Consider the following 25,536-nt stretch of genomic DNA (forward strand, 5'->3'; position numbering starts at 1 on the left):
ATTGCGAGTTCAGACTGCACTTTCAACATTTTTAAAGTAGTCACGTCACAGATGTTTTCACACTACATGACTATCTGGCTTAGCGTTTCGTTGCTGCTGTGTTTACACTGCAAGAGGGATCGGCGACAGGGGTTTTACAATAGGAGAATTGCTGATAACTTTGTCTCGATCCACAAACTACATCTCACAACCAAACACATGTGAGAAGTGCAATAAAAACAATGCAAGGTCACATAGTAAATATTTTGTTATTGACTAAAGAATGAAAAAGAAGCCTTTAGTGGGGTAGAAAATGTACTTAGTTTGCTCACCTACTCTTTGATAGGAATTTGAAATTTCTTTTCAACTTTTTTTTTTTTTTTTTTTTTTTTTTTTTTTTTAGACCTGGTTGTGGTATTGCTCAGAAGACATGTCAAACATACACAGGTGCTCCATGCCAAATTTCCACTCGTTTTTTTTCTCCATTTCTTGGGTCCAAATATATCCATAATTAGCCTTTTAACTTCTTCCCCTACCTCCCGCTGGCCTACAGATACCCAAACTAGTGAATGCTGCTCTCTCATTGGCTGTAGGTAATTGATTCTCTCAGATTGCATCTTTGATAGTTCACACTGTGTGATTTCTCAAAACCTGTTGAGTCAAAATCAGGGTTAAAATCATTCAGTCTGAACTTGGAACAAGGTCGCTTTCACACCTGTAGATTGTTTTGTTCTTAAATTGATTTCAATTGTTACAATGTTGCTTTTTTCTAAACACGCCAAAAATTCTCTTTACCTTGGTTAGAGATTCATGGTTTATGTTGCAGGATTCTCCTGAGCTGTCATACTTCAGTATTTCAGTTTAGGGCAATTGAGCAATAAGACATTAAATGCGATAAGGTGCATTTTTAATTTTGAATAGTGGCACCCAGAGATGTTGTCACCAAGGATAAATCAGAGGAAAGACTTTCTCATACATAGCCTCATTTCAGTTGTCGAGTTGTAATCTATTTAGTCTATCTATTGAATCTGTCAATCTATTGCTGGTCATTTTCAAATTAAAATAAGACATTAAAGAACTTTTTTGTTTGAATTATTAATTGTGGCCTTAAAAAATGTGGATGCCCTTTCGGCCGCAACCCATCTCTAAGAAAAGGATTTACATAATGAAGAAAATTAAAAGATGAAATATGAAAAAAAAAGTTTTTCATTGTTTGGTTAGACAGCATCTTTTCACTTTCGTAGTCAACATGAAAGGTACTTTTACCGGTGGGAATGACATCTTGCCTCACTCATCATTCTCTCCTTGAATAGCCATACATATATATAGCTATTACATTACCATAATACACTGTAATATAGCCTGGTTTGTTAGTGGGTTGGATCGTATTGCTTTCTCACTAGAACCAAACCGCCCCAGAGTTTGTTTCAACCGAGCCAAGACCACCTCAGTTAAGCAGTCTCAGACGGATTGTTTTGGAGTAGATGAGAGTGTGATTGAGGTGTTTACATAGGCTCAAATGAATGAAGCTAATAGGGAAAATACACGAAGTTCAGAAAAAAAATGTCCAGGTTTGAAAGCATTATCAGACTTATCCCAGGTGGAATTAATTAAATAAATAAATAATAATAACACTTCTGTTTTCCTATACATTCCACATCAGCTTTTTTTCTTCTATCTCAAACAATTCACCCTTTCTTTAGCCTACTTTGGTTAGATGAACCAATCACTTTAAAATAAAGTGTTGAAAATTACAATTGTGATCATTATTTAATCGTTTTTATTTAAGTTCATGTCCTTTCCAGTCGCTTTGATTTTATTTCTTCTGTGAAGCCCCAAAAGGCAATATTTTTCAAAACTCTTTTTCCTTCATGCGTTGAAAGCAACAAAAAAACAGTATGTGTGACTTGTGCAGCATTCCTCAAAGTCTTCTGAAGTCGTTTTTGTGAGCAACAGTCAGAAAATGGAAGTCATTATTCATTAATCTTCTCCTCCTCCTCTACCATAGCTCTTGACAGATCTGCCCATGTCAGGTTTGATTTTCAGCAAATACTATTTTAAGTCTAATAACAATCTTTATTAACTGTTCATGTTTTTTTTTTTTTCTCAAATATTGTATTTTTAGCCATATTAACATCATGCGCACACACAGAATGATTCATACAGTAGACAGTGATTCATGTGTATTCACTGCAGCAAAATGCAGACCAGCAGAGAATGGTAATAATCCACAGGAAAGGCTTGTTTTGGAAATTGAAAACCTTGTTGAATTAAAAATGCAGTGATTTGTTTTCGAGCTCATGTTGTGCCGAACAAAAAAACAACAACAAAACAACACCAGTTATTTCTGTTCTGTGTTTGCCTTACAGTGGATGGTTTGATCAGCCCAAAGGACATCGACCCCATCCATCGCTATGTGCCACGACAGGATCAGAGGAACGTCAGCATGCGATACTCCAATCAGGTGAGTCTCTCTCTTCCTCCAGCTATATGAATGCACAATGTATCCTGTAAACATACATGTGAATGGCCTGTGTGTTTGTTCTCTCAGAGCCTCATACATAATTTGTTTCGGGCATCAGCCGAAGCCCTCAAATCTCTGTATCAAACCCCTACAGCTGACTTGATTTGCAGATCCATTCCTTGCCGATATGTTAGTGCTGAGGCAGACCATACTGTTCTTGAAATAAGAAACCTGCAGACAACTACTGTTTCATAACTAGCACAAAGCAACCTCTACATCCTGCAGTGGAGATATTTTGTTGTGTCACTGTAGTACAGTATCTGCACAGTCCAGTTTTGTGTTTGAGTTTAGTCAGAGCCATGATAAACAACAGAATATTTTTACTTCTTGTAAACATTACTATAAGTCTTGTTAAGGTAAGCCTGAAGGTAGTTGTATTAAGAAGACAGAGGAACTAGGAAATATAAGTCGTTTTCATGTTAGCGGAGTAGCGGTATATAATCAAAGTAGGATATATGAAAAAATAACGAGATTTTTTTTACAAATGTAGCATGAGCACACATTGCTTTGCATCTTATAACACAACCAAGCCTTAAAAATACACTCTGGACCACCCCTTTAAGATCACAAGAGGACAAAGAAGACACATTACGGTTCACACCTTGTATTTAAACGTGTCTCTTTTGTCCAATTTCTAACTACTTTTAACCTCTTTGATGAGGGAGGGTCTGTGGGCTGGCATTGGCCTTTTCTGCTCTACTGTATCAGTCAGACCCCCTAGATTTGCAATTCCGCGATCGCGGAATCCAACGCAAAATCAACAAGAAATAAAAATGTAGAAAATAATGACAAAAATATTCGCAAAAAATGTAAATAATCTCATAAAACAATTAGATTTATTTCAGTTTGCAATTTATTGTTTTATGTGACTTATAGACATTTCATATGCAGCGCATGTGATGCATTTGAGTGTCTCTCGAAAAATTACATTTCACCTGTGCATTACATTACTTACATTACTCTCACAATCATTAAATTGCATGGAAATGGGTGGAATTAGTTTGCAGCCTACGCATTAAGCAGACGCAGATGAAGTGCGTGTGATTTACATGTGAAGTCAATGCAAAGATTGGATTAGGCATCCTGTGGCGCAAATTGGGTGTTTTATGCTTTGACGTGCTTCAGACTGCAAAAGAAAGTTTGAGTAAACATCTAACAAATGGAGCAATGGAATAGACAGAACAGCGAGCAGCTTACATTGATGGAGATTGGTTCAAGGATGAGGGCCGCTGGATGTGACCGAATTGAAGGACATTAATTGTTCTTTACATGTATGGCTGGTATTATGATGTGCATAAATCCATAAATGTTTTAGTTTGACTCTTTTCCTGCACAAAATCCACAAAATTAGTAGTTACCGAACTGGTGTATGTGTGGTGTATAAGTTGTCCAGATGATCAGTGATGACGAGATTCAGCTGTGTGTGAGACATTGGTGGAAAACAGCAACCGGTGGGTGTGAAGCGGCATGATGGGAATTTTAGTTTTGTTAGTGTGATATGTGTAGTTTACCAGGGATCTGCCAGGAGTGGTTCGCTGGTGATCATGACAATTACAGGGTTACTCAACATCCATTACTCACATCCAGCACATCAGGATTAATTTTGTGGCCTGTGTTGTGTTGAAGATGGATGTATTTTTTTTATAAATTGAGCTAAAAAAAAGTAACATCATTTACATGCAGTGAATACTTTTATTTTTTATTCATCCTTATTTGCTTAGTGCTTTTACAATGTAGATTGTGTCAAAGCAGCTTAACATAGAAGTTCTAGTAAACTGAACCTGTGTCAGTCCAGTTTTCAGAGATTAAGTTCAGTTTAGTTCAGTTCAGTGTGGTTTAATTTTTACTGCTGAAAGTCCAAACACTGAAGAGCAAATCAATCGATGCACAGCTCCACGCGTCCCAAACCATGCAAGCCAGTGGCAACTTCCACAAAGACTGTAGAATACACTTAAAAAAGGGACTTGAAGGGCCATAAAAGGGACTTTGCTTCCACACACCATAAGAGAAATGAAATTTTCTCTTTAGTGGCATTTATCTTTGCTAAGCAACCTGTCAGCTGAGCTTGTTGCTGGGTGCTGTGGATAATGTGCAAAGGTTACTCTCATAGAAAATGTATAGCATGTTAAAGACTCGTTATGATAGTCTCACCTAGTGTGCTACAGACTTTACACTTTGCATTGTACAAATGGCAGGTGGTCCTCTTAGCAACGTGAAAAACAACCATATTACAATTGTAAAGGTCAAAAAATGCTCCAATAGCAGTATATGGAGCTGTCGTCATGTCAGAGTACATGGAGCTACACTAGTAAAAGCTGGCTGAGCTCCGAAGTAAACCTCTTACTAGCATTGTTTAATAATTGTATGATTGTTTTAAAAAAAATGACAACTTCGACCCTGAGCAAAGTGAACCAAATAAAGAAAATCGATTTGTGTTATGGTACAGGATTAATAAATGATTAAATATTAAAGTTTTATATTTTAATGAAGTATAAATAGCATTTCATAAATCTAATTTGCAGTCAAATACAGTATTTATTTATTTATTTATTTATTTATTTATTTATTTATTTGCAAAAGAAAAAGAATAAACAAATCAGGACTGGTAGAACATTTTGCTTGATTTTTTTTTTCTCCAAAACAAACCTAATATTATCAGTGACAAAGTTTAAATGTGTCTCTTCAACATGATTCTACAGCATGTCCTGCTGCTTATAAATGAGCTCAGCTGGCAGAGAGAAGCCAATCTTTAGCAGCTGTTTGAATCATGTGTGTTCGCACTACAAGAGCAATCCGGTCTAATGCGTTTTCGGACACCTCTGGATGCGGTCGAAAGTGAAAAAGCTCAAAACATTTCACACCCTATTCACAACTGCACTTAGCATCTGTCCCACTTGGGATGTTGAAAATGGGTGTCAACAGGGCCTAAGATTCAAGAAAATTGGAATCAGTAAGGTTTTTCTTATATCTACATATTTCTTCACCAAGAATATATAAAAAATGAGTTTTATTCACAAATATGTTAATTATCCATTAAACGTTTTTGACTATCTGTATATAATGAAGAAACCTATAGTGTCTGTAAAACCACTTTTTTAAAAAAAATAGCAAATATACTGTCATATATTGATAATAAGAAATCTTCAAATTGGCATTATTTCTAAAGGATCATATGGCTTTATATAAAGGAACCGTTCACCAAAAAAATATATAATGTGCTCACTATTTATTCCCACTCAAGTGGTTTCCATACTTCTATGAGTTTGTTTTTTCTTTTAACATAAAATTTTTATTTTTAATGATGATGTAAAGCAGTACCGATTGACATCCACAATATGAAAAAAATTCTATTATTGACTTTATTCTCCAATGTGGAAATGCGTTCATTTTTGTGGTTGCAAACTTCTGATTCAGTTTCCTTTGGAAGAAATGACTAGGAATAAAAAACTGCTGAAAGAGGTCAAACTACTTGCTCTACAAACAAGTGTGTTCATGACTATATATAAAAAGTAGATTAATAAAATAAGAAAATATCAGTTTGCAGCATCAAGCAGCATAAAAAAAATTTTTATGCCTAAAAATTAATGCAAATGAAAGAGACTGGAATTCTCAAACCAAAAAGATTCAAATGTCTGCACTCGCGCATACACGAAGAATACGGTGAATAGAAGGGTTACCGGTTTCTTTAAAATGTATTATTTTCTGTTCAACGGAAGTAGCTAAAAGAGGTTTGGAACAAGTAGTGGGTGGGTGAATAAAAAAAAGAGTAGCGAAATCGCTGCTGACAATTTCTAAACTTAATAGTTTTAATAACTCATCTCTAATGACTTATTTATTTTACCCTTGCCACGATGAACAAATTCAAAGGGGGACTAATAATTCTGATTTGAACTGTATTACAATGGAAACTCTATTGTAAAACTTTAATAGAAGTAATATTTAAATAGATATTATTCAATTGTGAAAATGTTTTACAAAGTTACTGTTTATGCTGTATTTTGATCAAATAAACACAGTTGCTGAGCAAGAGACCTTTCAGAAACATTTATAAGTCATAACATCCCCAATCTTTTTAACTTTCATAAAAGAGAGTGATCATTAATTAATGAAAGTTTTGAATTTTAATGTTTAAAAGTAACTTTGTGGTGTCAGCGCTGTTCTGTAAATGCACCAGTGATTTTATGTTAGATATTAAATGTCATGTGATGTCTGTAGCTGTTAGGAAGCTGCGTGTCAGCAATCTCAAAAATGAAGGGGTGTTTATTATTTATTACCCATTTATAAATATGTTTTTTTTTTCTAAAGCTCTAGCTACTGAATGCAGACTTCATATAAGGATGTGAGGAAGTGAGAAGCTGTCAGAAATGTCACTTCATGTCAGGAACGTACATCTGACACTTCTATTGTAGTGAGGATGTTGACTCATGCGTGAGAAATGCTAACAAAGAGATTGAGTTAATGCTGAGTGAGCTGAGTGTATTGGGTAATTTTAACAAAACACACACACATACCTTATTTTTCTTTCTTTCTTTCTTTCTTTCATTCTTTCTTTCTTTCTTTCTTTCTTTCTTTCTTTCTTTCTTTCTTTCTTTCTTTCTTTCTTGACCAGTTTTTTTTTTTTACAGCCTAACCAACAACTAGTTTTATTCTTTTAGTATTTTAAAATTGATTCTGTCAACATCCATTACCTTTTTTTTAATCTTTGTAATTTCTAAAAGAACGTGCCCTGGTCTTTTCACAGCATGATCTGCTAATTTAAATCGTATTAATCTATACACCAGAAATTACATCTGAAAATGGATTAAAAAGCTTCAAGGGGATTAAATAATTGCTGCACTGGATTACCTTTTCATCATATTCACTTGTTCATCAAAAGCTGCTGTAATTTTAATTGCATTAAAATTTGCTTGGGTAATACTACATTGTTTTTAGTACAATAGTCAGTTAAAGGGGGTCAGATTACTTGTTGCTGTGTGGCGTGTTTGATATCTTTGACATGGTAGAACTAGCAAGTGAAGTTCCAGCAATACTGTGAACAAACATAAAGGAAACATCATAAAGGCAGACATTTTGTTGCCATATCTCCACAAACATTTCCTCCATTGCATAATCCATTCCCCAAGCAGCTTCACAATGTTTGTGTACATCTTAGCCTCCTAGCTCCTATTGGCCAATGCTACAGCGATGACGGACCTTTTATGAAGGGTCGTTAAAAAATTTAACTTGCCAGTCTTTGTATTGGGATCTATCTTGAAGTACACAGCATCAGTTGTGGTCTGCTAAATAAGAAAAAAGGATTGATTTTTGTATCCCAAGTACAGTACACTTATTACTGTTGGTCAGACATGTCCAAACTCTGTCCTGAAGGGGCGGTGTCCTGCAAAGTTTAGTTTCAACCCCAATCAGACACACCTGGGCTAGCTAATCAAGCTCTTACTAGGCTTTCTAAACATCCCTGCAGGTGTGCTGAGGCAAGTTGATGCTAAAATCTGCAGGACACCGGCCCTCCAGGACCGAGTTTGGACACCCCTGCTGTAGGTGGTTCCCATGTCCTGTAGGTGGTTCCCATGTCCTTTACATATGCATTTGGTCCCACTTTATATTAAGTGGCCTTAACTAATATGTACTTACACAGGAACTAATAGTTTATTACAATGTACTTATTGTGTAAATACATGTATTTACTGTGTACTTTTGCTTGATTAAATACATGTATGTAATTACATCTGTAATTAACTTTTGTAATTACATTTGTAAATACACCGTTGACCATCCCGTACACCTTAACCCACCCTTAAACCTACCCATGCCACCAAACCTGTCCACAACCCAACCTCTATGCCAACTTAAAAGCACCACAAGTGTTCTCAAATACATTATAAACACAGTAAGTACATTGTATTTATTTTTTTGATGTAAGTACATAGTAGTTAAGGACACTCAATATAAAGTGGGACCATACATTTCTATGCCATTTTGTAGTATAAAATCTGCAAGTAGCACATTTAAACAAAAAAATCGAAAAAAGAGTGAGTGCACTTTAAAAACCTGGATAATGCAGTTATTCGACCAATAAAAAGAAGTGTGGAATGTTGGACACTTCATGCATTCAACAGTTACAGCATTGATTGTGTAGTAGAACAGGTGGAGCTATTGGCTACTGAGGTTGGATTACTTTAAATATTGTGGATTGTGCAAGCAAAATTACCCTATTACCTAATTACACTAATTTAAAAATTGTTTGAGTGGTTTGAAAGATTGACAAAGGTCCATACATGAGCTCATTTGTCCTATTTTAACTGCTATGGTATCATAATTTGTGAAAATAACCCATCGAGACCTAGTGGAATCCTCTGTTGACTGTCATTTCGATATGATTCAGCTAATCAGTTTTGTTGAATGCAAACAATTATTTTTTTTAATTGTTTAATTGTCCAACTTCCAGCTGTGCAAGAAAACACAATTTGACACAAGTGAAGTGACAATAAACTTAATAGACAATAGACGGTGTTTAATTTAAAACTTTAAAATTAGGGTTAGGTTTAGGGTTAGATTTTTTTTTTCTAATAAAATGTGATGTAATAAATTTGTATAATTTTTTAATGTATTATTCTTTAGGAAATATTTTGGTTCATCAAAAAGTGTAGTTAAGATGACCACCTGACAAGCTAATCCAGCTAAAAATATTGCTTAAAATGTCACTGAAAAGCAGTATTTAAATCTCATAATTAAATTTAAAAAGGCAAATAACTGCAAAAATGTCCACTTTTTGAGAAAAAAAATGTCATCTGGAAAATGGTTTGAATTTCCATCAGGTGAAAAAAAATGCTAGTGGTGCATTTGGAAGACACTAAACTCATACACTACATGGTTGAGTGTATAGTGTGTCATTAGGGACTATTATAAATATAATAACTAAGTATTTTAAATTTAAAACCACCAAGGTACCATATGGATAATTCCAAAATGAAGCTAAGATTGTTTAGTCTGAATTTGGCTTTTTCAAGAAAGAAACAAAAACTCAAACCTGTCTACTACGAGATCAGTGAATTGTCAGACGTAACAGCTGTTCTTTCATTCCCTCCCTGACTGCAGCTTCCTACTCTCTTCTACTTAGAATGCGAGACTCTTGACATCTCAAAGGAACGTGCCTTCGTATCATGAAACTAGTCTAATGACATGGTCTTTAGGCAACTTACAGGCAAAATAAAAACCCATTCCAAACGTCTTAGCATTCGTAATGTTGCTTAATTTTACGCCGCCAGCTAAATCGCCAAATATTTCAGTTGAGATGTAACTGTAGTTTGATTGATATTGGCTTTAGGAGCCGACATTTGTCTTATGAAAAGCGGTGGAGGCAAGCAACTGATTTATTCATGAGTTGTGCATGCTTGCATGGGATATGGGAGGAGTCGTGCTGTTTTGAAGGAGGGCTCTGCATATTGCACAGTAATGCGTGACATGCTTGTCTCTTTGCTTTTGCATCAAAGGCTGTAATGGCTAAAGGGCACATTGGTGTGACTGTTGTTTGCGTGGTGTGTGTGTATGCATGTGCAGCAGTATGTGTTTGTGTATGGCCATATGATGTGTCAGTTTATGTTTGTTTATGTATTGCAGTCCGCAATACTGCGATATTTCTGCAATATTTATGCCAGATCTCATGCACTACATGATTAAATATGATTGCCAGTTTGTGTTTATGCATTAGTTGTTTTCAGCCCACACTTGTCTTCCTAACATCTCCCATGCTCTGTCCTCGGCATGAAGGCAGATCTTCATTCTGAACCGTGTCCTTGTTCAGAGATTAGACAGGCCTTTTTTTTCCTCCTGATTGATGGATGTACCCTCTTTCAACAAAGCACAGATGGAGCTCCGTTTAAATTTAGAAACGATTGTTCAGCAGAGCAGCCTAGGTGCAGGAAGCAGCCTCATCTTTTTGCCTTTTAAATAGCGAGGAAGGCTTTTGAAATGCATCCCCTCGCTCACACACACAGAGGCCTTTTTGCAGTTACTCTGCTATTTCTCTGATTCATATTTAATTCGATGCATTAAGACAAATGTATTCCTGCAGAACATGCTGCCGTTTTTATTTTAATTTTTTTGGCTGTGTGCAATGTGAAAACACAGGATGTTCCTGCAGCGCGTCTTATAGGATGGGATTGTTCGAGATTTGAGTAAAGGACTGTGGGGATTGGACACGACCCATTCCACATGAAATCCCCTGTCTGTGTGTCTTTTTTGCTGGGCTGAGTCACTTCATAAACACTCTGAGGGATTTATGAGGACACTGCAAATGATTTAGAGATATCGTTGGACATACGTTAATATCATGTGCACAGATGGTCCAGGCTTGTGTAAAATAAAGCTGAAGTATTAAGTGTGTATAATATGTAAGGGTGTAGTACAGTACTGTATGTGTTCAATGTATTGTATTGATTCTATAGATTGTCAGGGCTTTAGAGTGTGACCAGCCATTCAAGGGCAAAAATAAATAAATAAGTAAGTATGTAAGTAATTAAGTGAGTAAATAAGTAGGTAGGTAAGTAAGTAGGTAGGTAGTTAGGTAGGTTGGTAGGTAGGTAGGTAAGTAAGTAGGTAGGTAGGTAGGTAGGTAGGTAGGTAGGTAGGCAAGTAAGTAAGTAAGTAAGTAAGTAAGTAAGTAAGTAAGTAAGTAAGTAAGTAAGTAAGTAAGTAAGTAAGTAAGTAAGTAAGTAAGTAAGTAAGTAAGTAAGTAAGTAAGTAGGTAGGTAGGTAGGGAGGGAGGTAGGGAGGTAGGGAGGGAGTAAGTAAGTACTTAAGTAAGTAATATTATTTATACAGCACATTTATTGTGTATGGTCATACACCCAAAGTGCTTTACAATCATGGGGAGGGTCTCTCCTCACCCTTACCAATGTGCAGCATCCACTTGGATGATGCGATGGCAGCCACAGGACAACAGCGCCAGTGCTTACCACACACCAGCTATAGATGGAGTGGAGAGACAGTGATAGAGTCAGTTTGGTGGATGGGAATGATTGGGAGGACATGATGGTTAAGGGCCAATGGAGAGAATTTTGGTTCAGGACACAAGGGTTACACCCCTACTATTTATGAGAAATACCCTGGGATTTTTAATGACCACAGAGAGTCAGGACCTCTGCTTAATGTCTCATCTGAAAGATGATGCTCACTGACATATAGTGTCCCCTTCACTTTACTGGGGCATTAGGACTCACAAAGACCCCATATTGAGGGCCCCTGCTGGCCTCTCTAACACCACTTCCCATCAATCAGCAACCTAGTTATTCCTTGTGGTCTTTCATCCAGGTACTGATCAGGCTTAGCCCTGCTTGGCTTCAGTGGGTAACCACTCTTGGGCTGTATAGGGTGATATGGCTTTGGCTTTATCTCTAAATAAATGTTTCTATATTTCTAAATAAATAAATAAAACGTCTGTGACTGTGGTTCAACAGACACACATTAGGCCCATGTTGTGGTTTAAACCAATCAGAAATAGTTAAGGTTGGTAGTAAGTTAATTTTCTTGTACAATTGTGCTGTAAATAAGGAACTTTATGATGACCAAATTGTTAGTTAATCATCTTAAGTCAAAATTGCCTATATTGATAGCGATTTAAAAAAATAATTGAGTGCGTCTAACTTTTGCGCTGGTGCACCTAAGAAAAAAGTTCCAGTACAACCAATGAAAAAAGTTAGTTTAGAGCCCCGATTGTACTGTAATTCTAACATACTATATAGGTGTGTTAAATCCACCTCTCCAAGTAAATCCAATTCTAAAACTTTTTATTTTAGGAACCTTAATGTGCATGTCTTTGTAACCTGATTTTTGTTGTTTATACACAATATGTATTCTTAACACAACTTGAGCACATCGCAGTGCTCTACATTCATAGCATCATAAAAAACTAACAATAATGTATACAGTTATAATGTCATAGAGCCGCTATATACTGTGACATATGTCTCAGTATATAGCGTCACTATATACTGTAACTGTCACTTTTGACTTGATGACGTTCTTCAAGTGAAAATTACAAATAGACTGGTATATTTACAGTATGTTACAAATTTTTAGTTTCTTGTCAAATCATTTGATGCTTGTAAAAACAACATTAAATTGTATGAAATAAGACCTATGTAAACCAAAATCTTTTTGTGAATCCATTCTGGTGAACATACACAGCAAAAGTTTACAATATCTTTAATCAAATTGAGAAGATAGAGTTGATTATTTCTGGTCTGCTATTTCTGTCAGAACAAAATCAGTTTTGCATCAGTCAGATTAATTCTCATTTTGTTTTTTGTTTTGTACAGATTATTGTAGCTAGTATGACTAAGTTCATGTTACAGTCAATATCATTAACCCTCCTGTAAATTTAATTATGTATTAAAATATTGAAAGAGATGTTTTTAAAAAGCCAGGAAAGTTTCCAGTATTTTGTGTACTTTTTTTCTACAGTAAGTTATATTCGTTTAGTTTGGTGGAAATAAAGTAGGTTTTACTTATTTTTAATTGAGTTCAATATTATTAGCTTTGTAATTTGCTACAGAACAAATCGCTGTTGTCCGATGACATGCCTAATTACCCTAACTTGCCTTAAGCTGACTACTACCATGTTGCAAAATAACTGGTAAATATTATTTAATCATCATGGCAAGAACAAATTAAATGAGCTATTACAATTTATTTATTAAATGATTATGTTTAAAGTGTGTTAATCAGCACTTGGGAAATATTTGAAATAGAATTACAATTTCACAGGAGGGCTAATAATTGGATATTTATTTAAATCTATATTCTATTGACCTTATTGTTCACGTACAAGTGGCCACAGCCATTGGAATCTTTTTAGTTTGAGACTTCCAGTCTCATTCACTTCTACATTAAAACAGCCTGTTATTGTGCTTGATGTTGCAAACTAATATTTTCTTAATATATTATTCTATTTTTTATGGATAGGCATGGATAGACTTGTTTGTAGATCATGTAGTTGGACTGTTTTCTGCCATTTATTGTTCCTAGTCAGTTCTCCCATTGGTAACTTAATTGGAAGATCTGAAACGATCACAAAATCGAGCACACTTTCACAGATGAAGGTTTATAATAAACACACAATTCAATCTAAATTATAAGCCCTGGTGTGAAATTTTCATTAGTTATTATAACGTTGAATTAGAATGCCATCCTACTGGCTGCCTACTAGTTTTTTATTTCAGGAAATGAAATTCAAGATGTTCCTTGCTTTGTTCTGAGTTCTGCTCAACCCTGGTACATACGAATGCACATCTACTACATTACGATTCATCATAAAAAGCCACTTAGACATGTTTGCAAGTAGGTGCACACATCCCGCCTTTGATGGGGATCTAATTTACCTTGTTTGTGCGTGTGTAAGCACTAAATCCCGAAATGCTTAATGGAAAATTCCCAGTGGTCATCACAACACATGCTTACATCCACTCTGAAGCACCTCAATTGACCACCTGCATGTTAAGAGACAAACAAAACACTGCACTGCATGGCAGAGAGTGATGATGGGTTGACAATATTAAATCGAGAGCAAGAAACGGGCCATACATTTAGGGAGCAGCAGAGGGATTTTGTGCTGACGGCTGTGCTGAAACATATTTGTTGTTGAAGCTGAAAGTCGTTTCTCAAATGTCTGCGAAGTGGTGACAGATGTGTTGTATGTTTATCACGACAGCCAGCAGACGTGATGAATGTGGCAAGATATCACTTATGTGTCACTCACTCACTTATTATAACTCCACACTTTATAGTGTGAGAATCCAAATCCACTGTCACTCTGAAGCTGTAATGTTTGGAGTGTATTTCTCTCTGAACAGGCACACTGCATGCCGAAATCATGGACAATTTTTGGGCCAAATATTTGTGTTGATGTGAACAGGCCTTTAGACCCAAAACAATAAAGTGCTTCCATTAGACCCAAGAACAAAATTAGACTTCTTGAGACCGAAATTAGTATCACACCTCCTAGGGTTCTTAGGGGTGCTGGAAATGCTTTTTTTTTTTTTTTTCATTTTAATCTAGTGTGATTTCAAGGATTGAAGTGCTTGCATTTTGTATGATGTGCTTGAAACTACTTGAAAATGTAATGGGAGTTATTGCTTTCCTATTTTGTTAACAAATAGGCAATGGTAATTAACTTTAAAGGGCACCTATGATGAAAATCATCTTTTGTATGCTGTTTGGACAGAACTGTAAGTATAGTTTGTCCACAGTCATATTGGAGTGATAGAAACACAGTAAGTCTCTTTTTTTTATTTCCTGGCATTAAAACAGAATCCAAATCCCTCCTATTTCAGGGCCCACCACAGAGTGATGTAGGAGTGTGGTTTCCCGCCCACCAAATTGATTGACGGCCACGTATTAACATGTCTCCATAGTAATAAGTATAATCATATCAAAAAGACAGTATGTGTGCAAAGCAACTGGGATTAAAAGCTCTGTTCAGCTCTCTGTGATCATCAATCATCATCAAAAATTTTTTAGGGCAGTGCATGTTAATGAATTACAGCAATTTTACCATCTTTACCAACACCACAGCCACATGTCAGTACAATTATAAAAGAAGACGCTTCAATCCTGGTTTGTGGATGTTAAATCAGGTTTTTTACATTAACATAACTGATATCTATACAGCAGTGGATATTAACATGTAACCCGTCACATTTGCATGGAAAAAACACGTGCAAAGTGTGTGTGTGTGTGTGTGTATGGGGGGACTTTGTGAACATTGTGTGTGACTCATTGTTCTCATTAACTTCACCACAATTCTCCACATCTGCTTCCTTCATGTTTGTCACTGTGCTGTTTATCTGACACAGCCGAGACGGAGGTTGAGGCACATTCTGACAGGCATGTGGGAACAGTGGATGGCGAGAACTAGCATTAAAGGCACAGGCCACAAAAACAGCTACAAAAGGTATAATAAATAATCTGATGGGTGTTTTAAAATGAAATTATAAAGACACAATAAAATAAATAAAAATAAAAAAACATTGAAAAAAAATGAAAACCTTAAACTCTGAGCACGTGTCTGTAGCTTGATCAAAATGCATGAAAGCAAAATGTATGGAGATTAACTCATGAGGTAACAATGCATGAACTTAAAAAATGTGACACATTTTACATATGAGTAAATTACATTTAAGAGGAAATAGCAGTAATTAAATGGGCTGCGGTGAAACAAGCCATCAAAATCTTTCCTAACTATATTTTATGCAACAGTGGTTCTTAATTCTGGTACTCGGGACCCCTCTCCCTGCACAATTTGTATGTCTCTTCATTTAAACACAAGGATCAGTTTGAGCATCTCTCTGTTAAGGAGCTGATGATTTGAATCAGTTGGGTTAAGGAAATGAAGACAAAAGCTCCATCCAAAATTGCACATGCCTACTATATAGTATTCTAAAACAGTATACGAGCTGAGTAGTGCAGTACTGTATGTCTGACATCATAGTATTCAAACAACAGTATGCAAGATCTACCCGAATGACAGACTTCCGGTGAGATTTTGGTGTGCGCATCTGATAGACGTTACACTATACCATAATCCCACATGAGATAATTCATGAATGAGAGTGAAGCAACACAACTATGTCATGTGATAATGACAAATGGCAGATGTAATACATCTGAGTTCCATTCATACCACTCACATTCATACTATGTAGAAAGTACTACATACTCAAGTATGTATATACTTTAGTAGGCGATTTTGGACACAGCCTTACAAAATGTGCAGGAGGGAAGATGGTCCAAAGGACTGGAATTGGAAACCACTGCTGTATAGTATAGTATAGTATAGTATAGTATAGTATAGTATAGTATAGTATAGTATAGTATGGTATAGTATAGTATAGTATAGTATAGTATAGTATAGTATAGTATAGTATAGTATAGTATAAAACAAAGATCAAATCACATCTGATATAATTTGATGAATTATGTAAATATGTAAAATGCCACATTTGTGAAGTGCTGTAAAAGCTTAAAAAAGCGCCTGGAAAGTGTTTAAAAAAGAAATTCAGTTTGACTTTGGAGAAGGTGTTAGATAACTGGCCTTAAAACCCAGTCCTTTGTATAACTATCATGTAAATTATATATTTTTTTTTAAAGGTGTAAGTTTAGAAGTCCTGGGCACAAATAAGAGAAGTCCAAACTAAGTGAAGTTCACGAAATGTCTAATCCTTTATTCAAAAGTACAGATTATTAATATACTTCAGCCGAGCTGTGAAAACATCTTCAACCAATGGCTCTAAGTCAAGAGAAAATAATTCCCTAACAAGGCATCTTTGTTTATGGCTTCATCATTAAATATGCATTTTTTTTACCATATCTAGAACACAGTGGTGTCAAAATAGAGCATAAGGGTTTCAAACATTTCAATTCAAGCTTTAACACATTTCTGCAAAAACAGGAAACTCAACTTGGAGAAATCCAGCCTTGATTGAAGAGCAACAGCTCAAAGACAAAGAAAGCTTCTTACAAAATATAATAACCAGACAGATACAAAAGCTATTCCATGATTAATGTAAAGTCTCAAATCAGATTTTGTCAGTTAAAGAACCAGCCAGGACATTTTAATTAAATAAAAGTATTAGAAAAATACTGAATCTTAGTGTAACTTCAAGCAGCGAGGCTCGGAATACATCTGAAACGAATGCCTTTTTTGAGCTTTAGTAATGTTTGAAGATTATTAGATAAGGGAACCTGTGGAATGAATTGCAAAAGGCGTCAAGGTTAGCTGTGTGTCAGCTTCTTTCATATTGCTCTAGTGACTGTGTGTTTTATCAGAGGTTTAAAAACACAGTCCCACCCTGTTTTCTCAAACAGCATCGCACAGAATTTCTAGTGTTGCAGATCTGCAGGTATTAGTAATCAGCCTCCTTATCTCCTCTCACACCACACACTGCATTTTTATGGGAATTACATCACATACAACACCACTGACAAGCAGCAGACTCCTGAGGCTTTAACCTGCCTCGCTTTAATATAAATTGATTTTTTTTCTTCTTCTTGTCATAAGGATTGCAGACTAGATCTAATATATCTGTGGTCCTTCTAGGGAAGGTTGATGTGTATCGAGTTCACAGCAAGCCTTTGTTCACAATTACACTCCCACCTTCTCCAAAGTCCAATCCCCAGCCTTTTCAATTTCTTTAAGGTGATTGTGCCAGGCTTGTGCTGTTGCATAGGGAGCCCCCTCACTCTATTATAAGATGTGGGATGGAGTTGAAGAAGTAAGCACTTTCTCCATTCTGCTCTGGACAGTTTTTTCTCTCTTTCTCTTTTAAACGGAGTGTGGTCCAGAAGCTGTGGACCAATCATTTGATTTGACACTTTTATTATTCAGCATTTTTTTCTAAATCCTAAAACATATACTCAGGTTGAAATAATGTATTTAATCCTCACATTCAGCATTGTCTATTGATTCTACACTTGCTGGCTGCTTTATTAGATCTACTACTTACTAATGTGAATATCTAATCAGCCAATCCCGTTACTAAAAATAACTGTAGACATAAGCTGCTTACAGAAAAGCATATTTTACTTTTATGTAATAGCTGAATTGAGCAGATGTCAGAATTCATACAATAAAAAAACAGTAGGCTAGAAGTACCTGGATGATGACTGAATTCTCTATTAGGCACACCATAGACACTTTACTATCCCATGAGACTGTGGGAGAGGAGGCCTCATGTGCTAAAAATAGCCGTGGCGATGTATGACATGACAACCTCAACATGGCGAATGTAGTACAATCAAATTCCATTTATACCACCTACATTCACACTACCTTTTTTATGGTCGGGGAGTGCTTTAAAATGCTAAACTTATGTTGAATCCAATTTCTGACACAGCTATGATGATGATGATCTTCAGGGTCCAGCTTTTCAAAACTAATCCAGTGGGATTTTGGATCACGGATTGGATCAAATCTTGGAAATGGGTTTTTCAAAAGTAACAGAGGGATTTTGAAATAGGATCAGACCATGTAATCTAATTTTAGTTTTGATTTGGATCAAATCTGCCAATTGGGTTATTCAAAACTTTGAACTCAGATTGGGATTTATTTAGGATCTGTTTTTAATCCATTATACTGATCCCATCAGAAGGGTGGATTCAGTTGTGATTTTTTTTTTCAACCAAACAAACCAAATAAAATAAAAGTTTTATTTTTTATTTTATTTTTGAATGATCACAAACTTAATGGTTACTGATAATATATCAAATCCTTTGTATTTGAAGCCTATATGAAGCCTTGCACATATAATGAGATATGGCAAACGACAACAAAACAATATCAAAGCAGTGTTGTATTAGAACAAACAAAAAAAGTAAAATGTTTGTTGATTACAGCGTTTCTGTTTCATACCATTTAAACAAACAGTGGCTGTTTGTAGCCACTGAAATCTTTGCTAAGCCAGTAGGCTGTACTGTTGGTTCCATTTAGTCTCTGGTAAACAGAATTTGTTAGTCCTAAAATTCGGTATTTGAATCACAGTGATCCAACCCAATGTTCCTTTAAAAAATGTCATAAGAGTAAGATAGATCAGTTAATCTTGGATAGCAAAGCATGGAATTCCCAAATCTGGACCAATTTGATCCAGATTATTTAAAAAAATAAATAAAAAACTGGGCCCAGAAGTTCAAGTCCACCAACTGAATAAGGAAGAAAGGTTTGAGTGAGTTTGAACATGGCATAGTAATTATTGCCAGACAGGTTTGTTTGAGTGCTCCACATACAAGCATTTTTGGTGTTCACAGAGAATGCTTCAGTACAGAAAAAATATCCAGTAAGCAGCAGTTTTATTGGCAAAAAAATGCTTTATTAATACGTAAAGTTTTATTGGAAAAGAGCATCTCAAAATACAGAGCAAATCAAACTTTGGAGCAGATGAGCAACAGAAGACGTGCCGGGTGCCTTTACAACAGTCAACTAACTTGGCATGAGAATACGAGTTTGTTCTCTGCATTCTTAGTATTGAGAAACAGCCAGTTAGTTCAATAAACTCAGATGGCCTCCACAGACGCCATGCTCAACCCAATAATGAACTTTGCAATGTGGATGAATGGGAGTTTGCATTTTGGATGTGCAGCCAACAAATCTGCAGCAAATGTCAATCTGCTGCAATGTCAGTATGGGCCAAAGCTTCTGAGGAATGTTTCCAGCACCTTCTTGAATCTGTGCCATTAGGAGTTAAGGAAGTTCTGATGGATAAAATAGACTTTAGACTCATAGTTGCAAGGCATACTTAATAAAGTAGCCCAGGAGTGTTGTATCAGCCCCCCTCTCCTCATATTTCAGCTCGACGGGGTACTTAATCAACGGAATTGTGTAAACCTAAATGCGAATAGCTCCCAAACTTACCAGCTGCAGGGCTCAGCACTGAAAATCTCACGGCATCAACAAAAAGATCTTCACATTTTGATCCTTAAAGGAACATTAGACATCTTAAAAGAGCAGCGGTTCACATGGGTTAATGTTTTTGCCTTTTGGCAGGAGAGCAGTCGAAGAACAATCTGCAACAGGAATGTGAATCTGCCAAATCCCTTTTATCCACATCATATCTCCAAGAGACAGACCATTAGGTTTGCATTGATTTATCACATAAATGGATTCGGGATAAAGAAGCTTATTTCAGCTTGACTGATTAGAATAGAATCTTTACAGTTATGTTAAGTCTGCTTTGAGTGTATGATTTTAGTCCCATTTAGTTTGCATTGAAGAAGAGAATAGTATCTTTGCAACTCAGTTAAGTTTTTCCCTCATTTAGTTTGCATTGAATCATAGAATAAAATCTTTACAGCTTAGTTAAGTTTGTTGTTGTTGCTGTTCTGTTTAGTTTGCATTGAAGCATGGACTAGTATAGAATCTTCACTTACTTTTTTGGTCCATTCCAAAAGTTCACACTTAGATAATGCTTGACTATTTTAGCAGGTTTGGCATGCTGTCCCAAAAGAGAACCCTGAGCCCGGAGCTAGATGAGCCCAAGGCTCCCGCCTGGTCTGTGGGCATTAGAAGGGATACGAGATCAGTTAGTTCTCGAGAGCTTCCTAAAAATAGACCGCCAACCACGCCAGTGTGTACATATTAGGTGTTTGTGACTTTAAATTGTGTTACATGTCTTAAGACTGTGGGAGGAAACCGCCCACCCGGGGAAAACACACTTGAACATGGGGAGAAAATGTAAAACTTTGGATCAGCTAGTATTTGAACCAACAACCTTCTTGCTGTATCTCCAGATCCTAGAATTGTGGGTGAGGGGGGAGGGAGATGGGGGGGGGGGGGGGGCATCTTCCAAAACAAAGATGAGGAATGAAGTTTAGGCTGAGTATTCTTATAAACGTTTCTTCATTTCATACTCAACCAATTATTACCACAAAGCATATAGTAAATTTTTTAGATGCATCTCCCTCTCCACTGGACTCATTTAATGACCTAATGGCCACCATTATAAAAGAAATTCCTATTCTGTAATGGGGATAATGGGTGATCCGGGGTGCATAAGATACCCCGAGCTCTCTTTAAAACATAATTACGGTAAATTACCATTGGACCTGTTTGGTTAAAACCGATGATCTTGCCTGCTACCTTCACACGGCTACTCGACCTGTTCTTATGTGACAGACTCTGATTACCATACCAAGCTACAGTGCAGAAAGACAAAACTAATTTAATAAATTGTTTATAAAACAGTGTCATCATAGAGGTACAACCTAAAACGATCTAAGCTTCCTCAGAAAAAAAAAGTATTTTTTGAACTTTTTTATAATTTGCATTAAATAATAGAATATTTACTGCGTATATACTTTTTGTTCCGTTTAGTTTGTGCTGAATAATAGATTAGATTTATTTAGTTTAAACAGAATAAATATTGACAGCTCAATTCAGTTCTTTTTGTTGTTGTTGTTGTTCATTTTAGTCTGCATTTAAGACTGAACTTGCTTGTTTGACATTAATTATATAGTGTGAATCACTTCAGAAATCATAGCCTGTTACAGATGCTATAAAAAAAACTTACCTGATTATTAGCTGCCACAAGGGTAATGTGGTGTTGCTGTTTTGTAGTTGCTACCATCTGCAGAAACAGAAAGCCTTCTAATAACATGAAATGTGATCTGTGTATTGCAATATATTTCTTCTGAAACTAAAGTAATTGGATTTCATTAATCTGTACTTTTATACATTTGTGATTCCTTCAAGCTGTGGAGTTTTGCCATTAGTGATCCCATCTCAATTCCAGCAGCTCCAGACACTGTGAAAACATCCCTTAACTGCCGAAGGGGAGTTTTTTTTTTTTTTTTTTTTTTTTTTTTTTCTTTTTTTTTTTTCAAGTGCTCCTTCCATCAGATATAAAATTTCCTCGGCTAGCAAGAGCAGCTTTACACCACAGTCAGTATTAGCCTAGATACTGTTGGAATCCAAAGATGTCAACATATGACTGTGTTGAATTTGTGAAAGATCTCCATGTTCAAAAGATACTATTCCAGAAAAGTTATTTTCTATTTTCAGAAAAGTAAGCAAATAAACAAAATAATTTGTTTTTGACCTAAGATTATTTTGCTTACCCCATTGGTGGAATATGTTGTTTGTTACAAGGAAAAACTCACCTAATTTTGACTCATTATTTCTTAAAACAAGACAATATGCTTTCCTTGTCTAGAAAATGCTTGATTTCAGAAATTTTAGATATGAGGTTTAGAAAAAAGCATTTTTGCAGTCTATATTAGAGCTGCACGATTCTGGCTAGTGGCGTTTGAAGGCGTGAGACGCGGAGCACAGAAACTCTTGAGAGTTCTGAAGGTCATTAATAATATAATAGCACTAATACTGAAATGGTTAAGGTGTTTTAGAATGACTAAAACAACATTTCAGATGTTTACAATGTGCTCAGCTGGCTGGTTTGTCCATTCAAACCCATTTTTATCATTACATGATCTCTTATAACAAAATCATGTGACCTTTTTAATGCGCATACTGGAATTTGTTTTGTAAAAGTGTTTCCATTGTAGTTTATGCGCATCTTTCTTATCGAATGAAAAGTTTATCCTACTCAGTTATGCTCATACATTTGTTTATGCGCATTTTCTATTTATTTATTTATTTATTTACTTATTTATTTATTTGACATGGACATTACAATTACACTGGTCAACCAAATGCATTTGTTTAAGTGTTTTAGCAAACTTGCTAATTCTCAACAACTGTCCAGAGGAGGCTTAAAATTGACAAAATGGAAATATAATAAAAACATACACAACATTACAATTCTTTACATAAAATTTTAGCAGGCAAAAGCAAAGGCAACATGGTCCATTAACTAACAGTAGACTATTTGTGCAAACACTGCTGTTTTGTTTTTAACCACTTTTTAAGAGCACCACTTAAAATATTTATATTACTTTCTGATTTTAAGCTAACCGGTAAATCATTCCACAGTTTGGCTCCCTTTACAGAGAAGACAGATTGACCAAAAGAGGTCTTACACTTTGGCACTAGACAGTCACCATTAGCAGTTGCCCGTGTAACTGTGGGAGGTTAGATGTCGATTGATTAGCTCAGAACTTTGGATTGGAACATGATTATTTAAACATTTAAAAACCAATTTAAGATAACTAAATTTAATAAAACTATCAAAACTAAAAAGGTTATTTAAAAAAAATGTTATGTGCATGTCCAAAATGCACATAACAATAGGTGGGCTATTTATTTATTTTTTGTGGTGGTGGTGGTGGTGGTGGTATTAAAACAGCTGACAAACAGACCAGTGGCTAGTGCTGACTAGTTCAATGTAGAAGGTTTTTATATTGTTTCACAAATCCGATTACATCTGAAGTGACTATACTCTCTGAACAATTGAGCAGCAGTGTGGATACTTTTGATAATGGTATGGCTCACTTGGCACTTCACCTGAGGTGATACTAAAAAAGTACTGGGTATGGAACACCGTGTAAAAGCCCCCTAATGTGAGTCATACAGAACCACACCGTATCATGCGGTGAAAAAGTGCCTAAAGTCTTCAAACCTACAATCCAAAATCACCTCAAGTTGTTTAGAAGGGTTTCAGGTAATAGGCATCTACTTTCTTCCATAAAAAAACTCAAGTGTGTTGAGTTTTTTGTTAATATTTTATAAGTGCAGTATGTAAGATTGGTGTAGACAGACAAATTGATTGTCGCTGGAATCTTGTCGCATTGCATGTTGTTAAGACAGTGACTACAGTTACATGGACATCAGTAATCCAATGATTTACCTTTTTTAAGACAATAATACGATTAAAGTGTTTACATAAGTTGCTTTTTGAATGTTCCTTTCATGATCCCGTTTTACATGTCATAGCACATAATTCGATTAACATCATTGCATCATCAAGCTATGCACGTTTCCTCCAGAGTTTCATGTAATTTCGGGTGTTTCATTTTTATTGGTCGACTTTAACTGCAGTTCGGCAGTTTCACATTCAATTAGGAACATTTCATTAATGCCTATTGGATGTGAGTATGAACTGCTGCGAGAGTGTAGTTTTAATGGAATTTGATATCGCATGCCGTATGGGAAAAATAAACCTCAGCATTTTGTGATGCGGGTGTCTGTGGTCCTTCACTAACTCGGTAGGTGCAGAGAATAGTGTCACACAGCTGTGTGTGTACAGACTATACAGAAAATCACTGTTTACATGGTAGAATCTTAATCAGAGTATTGTCTTAATCGTATTTAAATCAGATTATTGGTGTCCATGTAAATGTTTTCAGTGTTACAATGTTTGCTGCTCAGCTAATGTTTACGTTTGTAATATTTAAATTATGTTAACTGAAAATCACCTAATGTCGATTTTTTTCCGAGTTTTTGTCTGAGTCTCTTAGATTTCGGAGGCTGCTGTTGACCTGCAGAGATTGCATTTTCAGTTGCACCCGCATACATACATTGAAGCATCCTTTTTATAATAGAAATAAAATACAGTGTGTTTTCCACTTAGGCAACATGGAGTGCAGAAATATAATTGGCTAAACTGTCAGTGGGCGGGTTATTAAGACCAAAACTAAGACACGTAATGCACATTTTCAAGACTTTAGCATTGTTTTTCAGATAAACAATGTTCATGTAGCAGGTTTTCTAAATATCTGCATACATATTATGGTATTTGTATGCTTTAGAAGAGTCAGAAACTCACATACAGCACCTTTAAACAAGAGATCAAAAGGTTAAACAATAAAGACATTTTTCTTGGCCTTTGCAGATATTTATCAGGGCTGCCAATATTATATGAGGGTTCTGTCGATATGGTATCTATCAAAGATGCCAGTTTTACCATCTGAATTGCTGCTTTTTTAGGGTTGTTTATCCCTTATCTACAGACACAGCATGACTATGCTAAAAGTAGCCTTTATCTGCTTTTGTTCGTTTTTTTATGACAGTTGTTTTGGTCTTGAATGTAATTAATGGTTCTGAAGTTGCAGTGGAAGAGAGATTTGTCATTAGAGGTAAATATTGACTACTTGACTCACCATGGGGCTTCTGGAGCAACATTATGAATAGAGATGATGTGACTGATTGTTAACGGAGACATTAATAAAGAGCATTTCTTATCACTGTCAGTCCTATTGAGCTGTTGATAGTTTATTGTGTGCTGCTTTTAGTATGGAGAGAGAGAGAGAGAGAGAGAGAGAGAGAGAGAGAGCCTGCAGGAGTCTGCAGAGCACAGAGGGGCTCCCACCAGTACCACTAGCAGACTAGACTTGCAGGATTTTGTACTGCACTAATGTCATCGTTCTCACCACTTCCAATAAAACATCTCTTTATAGCATCACTTCAAAGCTATAACTACACCGCTGTGAGAAAAGATGAGCATATCAAAGTGCCTGTTGCATTGCAATGAGGAATACTATAGTGTGTGTTTATAGCTTATTATAAACAAGCTGACAGTTATTTAATGGCTTTGGACTTGCAAATTTATTTTATTTTTCTGAAGCTAAATGATATGATAATGCGGGTTCCAGTG

At 35.8% G+C, this 25,536-nt stretch overlaps 1 protein-coding gene across 4 annotated transcripts in view; it reads left to right on the top strand.

Moving 5' to 3' along the window:
• phkb (phosphorylase kinase, beta) overlaps positions 1 to 25,536 on the top strand; it is a 138,634-nt gene that overhangs the window by 72,544 nt on the left and 40,554 nt on the right. For all 4 annotated transcript variants that reach the window (XM_073908869.1, XM_693105.10, XM_005166403.6 and 1 more), the window contains one exon: positions 2,349 to 2,443. In XM_073908869.1, coding sequence (XP_073764970.1) covers positions 2,349 to 2,443 — 95 coding nt within the window. The remainder of the gene's footprint in view (positions 1 to 2,348; positions 2,444 to 25,536) is intronic.

The sequence above is a fragment of the Danio rerio genome, chromosome 7 (assembly GCF_049306965.1).
Source record: "Danio rerio strain Tuebingen ecotype United States chromosome 7, GRCz12tu, whole genome shotgun sequence".
Classification (NCBI taxonomy): Eukaryota; Metazoa; Chordata; class Actinopteri; order Cypriniformes; family Danionidae; genus Danio; species Danio rerio.